Source organism: Eptatretus burgeri, chromosome 8 (genome assembly GCF_056783735.1).
Source record: "Eptatretus burgeri isolate ZD-2024b chromosome 8, Ebu_testis_v1, whole genome shotgun sequence".
Taxonomy (NCBI): Eukaryota; Metazoa; Chordata; class Myxini; order Myxiniformes; family Myxinidae; genus Eptatretus; species Eptatretus burgeri.
Genome location: NC_140968.1, coordinates 45,617,971 through 45,623,970, shown reverse-complemented (window position 1 = coordinate 45,623,970; position 6,000 = coordinate 45,617,971). Strand labels below are relative to the sequence as shown.

General features: G+C 51.9%; 1 protein-coding gene across 8 annotated transcripts in view; it reads left to right on the top strand.

Annotated features, from left to right (window-relative positions):
- Positions 1–3,275: 3,275 nt before the first annotated feature.
- LOC147021654 (dual specificity protein phosphatase 22-B-like) overlaps positions 3,276–6,000 on the top strand; it is a 69,394-nt gene continuing 66,669 nt past the window's right edge. For 3 of the 8 annotated variants that reach the window (XR_015060878.1, XR_015060879.1, XM_085891850.1), the window contains exon 1: positions 3,276–3,528. Coding sequence is in view for 5 of the 8 variants with exons in the window: in XM_085891850.1 (XP_085747976.1) it covers positions 3,330–3,528 (199 nt within the window). In the remaining 3 variants the exon portion in view is untranslated. The remainder of the gene's footprint in view (positions 3,529–6,000) is intronic. The other 5 variants (XM_085891845.1, XM_085891844.1, XM_085891849.1 and 2 more) reach the window with 4 other exon arrangements.

The window sequence follows — 6,000 nt, the reverse complement described above, 5'->3', positions numbered from 1 at the left end:
AGAGGGTGATGATTTCTTGGTTTAACTGTGTATACAAGACTCTTCTCCCCCACCCCAGAGGCAAGCCATGTCCGTGAGATGGATGTTAAGCCGGTATCCCGTCTACAGTACTTGGAAAGTTCCAGGGACCATGCATGGGGATACCTCGAGCTGTTAGCCACAACAGAGTTCCCAATTGGCTGACAAAGCTGTCATTCGTTTCCATTAAAAAGAAAAATTCCCATGCAGTAATGTGGGGAGAGGACCACGGTATGGCTTGGCTTGGAGGATACTGTGTCTGCAGAGAGGTGGGAAACGACAAAGCCCAGGGCTGAAGATGAATTTGGTGAACAGATGAGTTTGATCACTACAGAACAGGTAAGAACCTCTCCACATTTTTTTGGAGATCAGACAAGTTTGGCAGCTTGGCCAAATTTGAAATTCCTGTCTTTGCTTCGTCGGGCGTCAGGCCTGGTCAGCAGGTTTGTGAAAGACTTGGGCCAAAAACTTCCCCCGGCCAACCCAAATAGAACGTGGGAATAAACAGTCATGCATCGCCAGCCACCGTGAATCACCATCCAAGGTGGTGAATTGCCACCCAACATCGTGAATCGCCTCCCGAGGTAGTGAATCTTTACTTGATGTTGCGAATCCACACCTGACATGATGAATCACCATCCAAGGTGGTGAATTGCCACCCAACATCGCGAATCTCCATGAGGGGGAGTGAATCACCTCCCGAGGTAGTGAATCTTTACTTGATGTTGCGAATCCACACCTGACATGATGAATCGCCACCCAAGGTGTTGAATCGCTACCCAAAGCAGTGAATCGTCACCTGAGACAGTGAATCGCAACCAGAGGTTGCAGATGGGTGTGAGTGCTGTTCAGCAATTCTCACGTGTCATCGATATGCTTCCTCGGAACCTATCGAATGCTGTTGCATCACTTCCTCGTGCCGCTGCACGAGAAAATGTGTTCATCGCGCTGTTTTCTATGAGATAACTTTGATTTAAAGATCCGGCTCAAACTTTTCCTTCTATCACGTAGGCCCATCTGAAGTTTCACACTGATGTCGAAAATGTGACGCCCTCGACGGGGGAACGTGGAGGCTCAAACAACGAATGAATTATAATCTTTTTTTTACCGTCTATATATTAATACTGAAGGACCAATTTTGTGCTCCTCCGAGCGGTCATGTCACGTTTTTCTCGGTACTGTGACCTGGACTCAAAGAAACTTGGTACCTGTAAGAGTGCATCGCACATAGTGACAAGAGTCAACCTTCACCTCTGAAGCATCCGTTTGTGACGGGGTTTCGGCTAGTAAAGATAAATTTCCAGAACATTCTAAATTTTTTGAGAAGGGAGGTGATTCACTCAGTTCGCTCAGATGGTTGAATGGTTCAACCTGGCAGTTGCTGTACTCAGTATACTCGTGTTGCAGGTGGGCACAGGTCACCGGGCAGGTGGAAGGCAGTGAGTGTGGTTGCCCGTTTGCAGTGAGTGTGGTTGCCCGTTTGCAGTTGGTGTGGTTGCCCGTAGGCAGTGAGTGTGCTTGCTCGTAGGCAGTGAGTGTGGTTGCCCGTCAGCAGTGAGTGTGGTTGCCTGTCTGCAGTGAGTGTGGTTGCCCGTCGGCAGTGAGTGTGGTTGCCCGTAGGCAGTGAGTGTGGTTGCCCGTCGGCAGTGAGTGTGGTTGCCCGTCGGCAGTGAGTGTGGTTGCCCGTCGGCAGTGAGTGTGGTTGCCCGTAGGCAGTGAGTGTGGTTGCCCGTAGGCAGTGAGTGTGGTTGCCCGTCGGCAGTGAGTGTGGTTGCCCGTCGGCAGTGAGTGTGGTTGCCCGTCGGCAGTGAGTGTGGTTGCCCGTAGGCAGTGAGTGTGGTTGCCCGTCGGCAGTGAGTGTGGTTGCCCGTCGGCAGTGAGTGTGGTTGCCCGTCTGCAGTGAGTGTGGTTGCCCGTAGGCAGTGAGTGTGGTTGCCCGTAGGCAGTGAGTGTGGTTGCCCGTAGGCAGTGAGTGTGGTTGCCCGTCGGCAGTGAGTGTGGTTGCCCGTCTGCAGTGAGTGTGGTTGCCCGTCTGCAGTGAGTGTGGTTGCCCGTAGGCAGTGAGTGTGGTTGCCCGTCTGCAGTGAGTGTGGTTGCCCGTAGGCAGTGAGTGTGGTTGCCCGTCGGCAGTGAGTGTGGTTGCCCGTCGGCAGTGAGTGTGGTTGCCCGTCGGCAGTGAGTGTGGTTGCCCGTCGGCAGTGAGTGTGGTTGCCCGTAGGCAGTGAGTGTGGTTGCCCGTAGGCAGTGAGTGTGGTTGCCCGTAGGCAGTGAGTGTGGTTGCCCGTAGGCAGTGAGTGTGGTTGCCCGTAGGCAGTGAGTGTGGTTGCCCGTCGGCAGTGAGTGTGGTTGCCCGTCGGCAGTGAGTGTGGTTGCTCGTAGGCAGTGAGTGTGGTTGCCCGTCAGCAGTGAGTGTGGTTGCCTGTCTGCAGTGAGTGTGGTTGCCCGTCGGCAGTGAGTGTGGTTGCCCGTAGGCAGTGAGTGTGGTTGCCCGTCGGCAGTGAGTGTGGTTGCCCGTCGGCAGTGAGTGTGGTTGCCCGTCGGCAGTGAGTGTGGTTGCCCGTCGGCAGTGAGTGTGGTTGCCCGTAGGCAGTGAGTGTGGTTGCCCGTAGGCAGTGAGTGTGGTTGCCCGTCGGCAGTGAGTGTGGTTGCCCGTCGGCAGTGAGTGTGGTTGCCCGGAGGCAGTGAGTGTGGTTGCCCGTCAGCAGTGAGTGTGGTTGCCCGTCGGCAGTGAGTGTGGTTGCCCGTCTGCAGTGAGTGTGGTTGCCCGTAGGCAGTGAGTGTGGTTGCCCGTAGGCAGTGAGTGTGGTTGCCCGTAGGCAGTGAGTGTGGTTGCCCGTCGGCAGTGAGTGTGGTTGCCCGTCTGCAGTGAGTGTGGTTGCCCGTCTGCAGTGAGTGTGGTTGCCCGTAGGCAGTGAGTGTGGTTGCCCGTCTGCAGTGAGTGTGGTTGCCCGTAGGCAGTGAGTGTGGTTGCCCGTCGGCAGTGAGTGTGGTTGCCCGTCGGCAGTGAGTGTGGTTGCCCGTCGGCAGTGAGTGTGGTTGCCCGTCGGCAGTGAGTGTGGTTGCCCGTCGGCAGTGAGTGTGGTTGCCCGTAGGCAGTGAGTGTGGTTGCCCGTAGGCAGTGAGTGTGGTTGCCCGTAGGCAGTGAGTGTGGTTTCCCGTAGGCAGTGAGTGTGGTTGCCCGTAGGCAGTGAGTGTGGTTGCCCGTAGGCAGTGAGTGTGGTTGCCCGTCGGCAGTGAGTGTGGTTGCCCGTCGGCAGTGAGTGTGGTTGCCCGTTTGCAGCCCGTTGTGTGCGTGACAGAAAGCGAGCCCGATGAGCGACGAGCGATCAGTGAGTGCTATTTCAGGAGGCAAATCGTGTTACGGGGTCGTTATGCTCCCAAACGCCCCGCCAATCCCACTCACCCCCTCCCCTTACTTGAAGCGATTCCACACCGAGCCATCCTCGCTTTTCCCCCCCACGGCTGGGACGACGACGATCGGACACGACCATGGGAAATGGCATGACCAAGGTAACGGATCGAGGTTACTGCGCGGTTCCCAAATTATAAAAAAGATAATAATAAATAAGCAGCCGCTGTGGTTTCCGTGAACCGTCCGTCGTACCGATGTGGCGCGCACGTCGGCTCGCAATCACCTCACGACGTACGTTTGGGTTTATCACATTGAAAAGGTTTCCGGCGGGGAGTTCAAAGTTCCGTCCGATCGGGTCTGTTGTATTATGAAGTGAATGCTCGGATACACGGTTCAATCCGCGACGTAAATGTTCTGCACCTGTTCGTTACACACACTTCTCTCTCTACTCCTGCGGGTATCGGAACCGATCCCGTGTTTACGTTCACCCTGACGTCAGCGGTTGCCGTGACAACGCCGATGTCCGAGCAACAGTCCCTTTTTTTTTCCGAGCGGTTGCTCTCGTCGCGATCTCGCACCCCCTCCCTTACCTTCTCCCGTCACACTCCCACCTTCACCAGGCAGGTTCGGACACATTTGTGTCGACAATGAGATAAGCATTTTAACAGTTTGATTTACAGCTGGGCCACGCCGTGAGCGCGTTGAGGCGTGTCGCCCGCGCCGTGTGTTGTATATTAACCGGATCGAGTTAAATTATCAGTAAAACATCGCAAAAAGCAAATCAAGAATGGATTTTTCTTTTGAACTCGTCCGTATTTATTCCTCATCGCACAGTGCAATATTACCGGAAAAAAGACCCTCCAAGTGTTTCAATCTACCGTGTGTCGTGTTGAGACGTTTCGGCCTCGTCAAGTGCGGGTTCTATGGCGACACTCGTGACTCATGCCGTGGGAATTGAACCGACACCGGACAGTGAAGGAAGAAACGTTTGCAGCGTTCACGTCTCGACCGGACAAAATACAAGGAGATGCAAATTATTTCCTCATTCTTTGAAAGTGTATTTTAATTATTGACCACTGTTATAATTCACGACGTGGTGTGACGTATCAAGTGCTTTATCACCTTCGTGACGCATTTTTCTCACGTGATCTGAAGTTATATGTGGACACAAACTCCTACTCCTACTCCTACTCCTACTCCTACTCCTACTCCTACTCCTACCCCTACCCTTACTCCTACCCCTACTCCGACTCCTACTCCTACTCCTAACCCTACTCCTAACCCTACTCCTAACCCTACTCCTAACCCTACTCCTAACCCTACTCCTACCCCTACCCCTACTCTTATTTCTACCCTTACTCCTACCCTTACTCCCACCCCTACTCCGACTCCGACTCCTAACCCTACTCCTAGCCCTACTCCTAACCCTACTCCTAACCCTACTCCTACTCCTACTCCTACCCCTACCCCTACTCTTATTCCTTCCCTTACTCCTTCCCTTACTCCTACCCCTACTCCTACCCCTACTCTCACTCCTACTCCTAACCCGACTCCTAACCCGACTCCTAACCCGACTCCTAACCCGACTCCTAACCCGACTCCTAACCCGACTCCTAACCCTACTCCTAACCCTACTCCTAACCCTACTCCTACTCCTACTCCTACCCCTACCCCTACTCTTATTCCTACCCTTACTCCTACCCTTACTCCTACCCCTACTCCGACTCCTACTCCGACTCCTACTCCTACTCCTAACCCTTACCCTACTCCTACTCCTCCTTCTGACAAAATCCGGTCACAGGCTGATTGGGAAACACACATTTAAAGCGGATTTAAAATATTAACGTGACACCTCTCATCCATGTTTGCCTTATCCACAGTTACAGCAGAACGAGCTGATTCGTCACATAGTCACTGATGTTTCAATGTGGTGCCGTTCAAAAACTAAATATTAACGTTACTTTTATTTTTAGGGAGGCACGTACGGGCTTAATTAAACCTTACAACAAGAACAAGGAAATCCAACACAGGTGGAGAACATTCAGCCCGTCATGCCTGCGCAAACACCACACCAACCCAAGATCATTTTAATTAATGAAAGAAAAAAAAATTGTATTTTTTTTGTTGTGTTTTGGTATTTTTTTGTTGTCATGTTTTTTTAAATTTTTTTCGTTTCTTCCCCTCGGAGAGGGGGCATGGGCTTGGTTAAAAACACACATCAACCACACAACCCCCTTAACAAGACCCCCACCAACAGCACTCCTTACACAATCACCCAGCAATACTCAAACTACCTAAAAGTCTTATCAACATCCCCATACCCCTCTATCTCCATAACTTACAGGTACCTATCTAATTCTAATTTAAACTTATCTACTTTTTCTCCTGCCACGACCTTTCTAGAGAGACCATTCTATGCATTAATTACTTTTAGACCATGTGGAGGTACTAGCTATTACCTTCAGAAAATGATTTTCGTTGTGCAGATCACCAATCTGGATGAAATTTGGCATACTTAAATAATTTTAGACGCTGAGTCCAAATCCACTTGTTTCCACGTCGAGGATGTGACACAATTGGTCATTTTTGGCAATTAAAGATGCACCGAACATTAAAGCACAATTTTGACA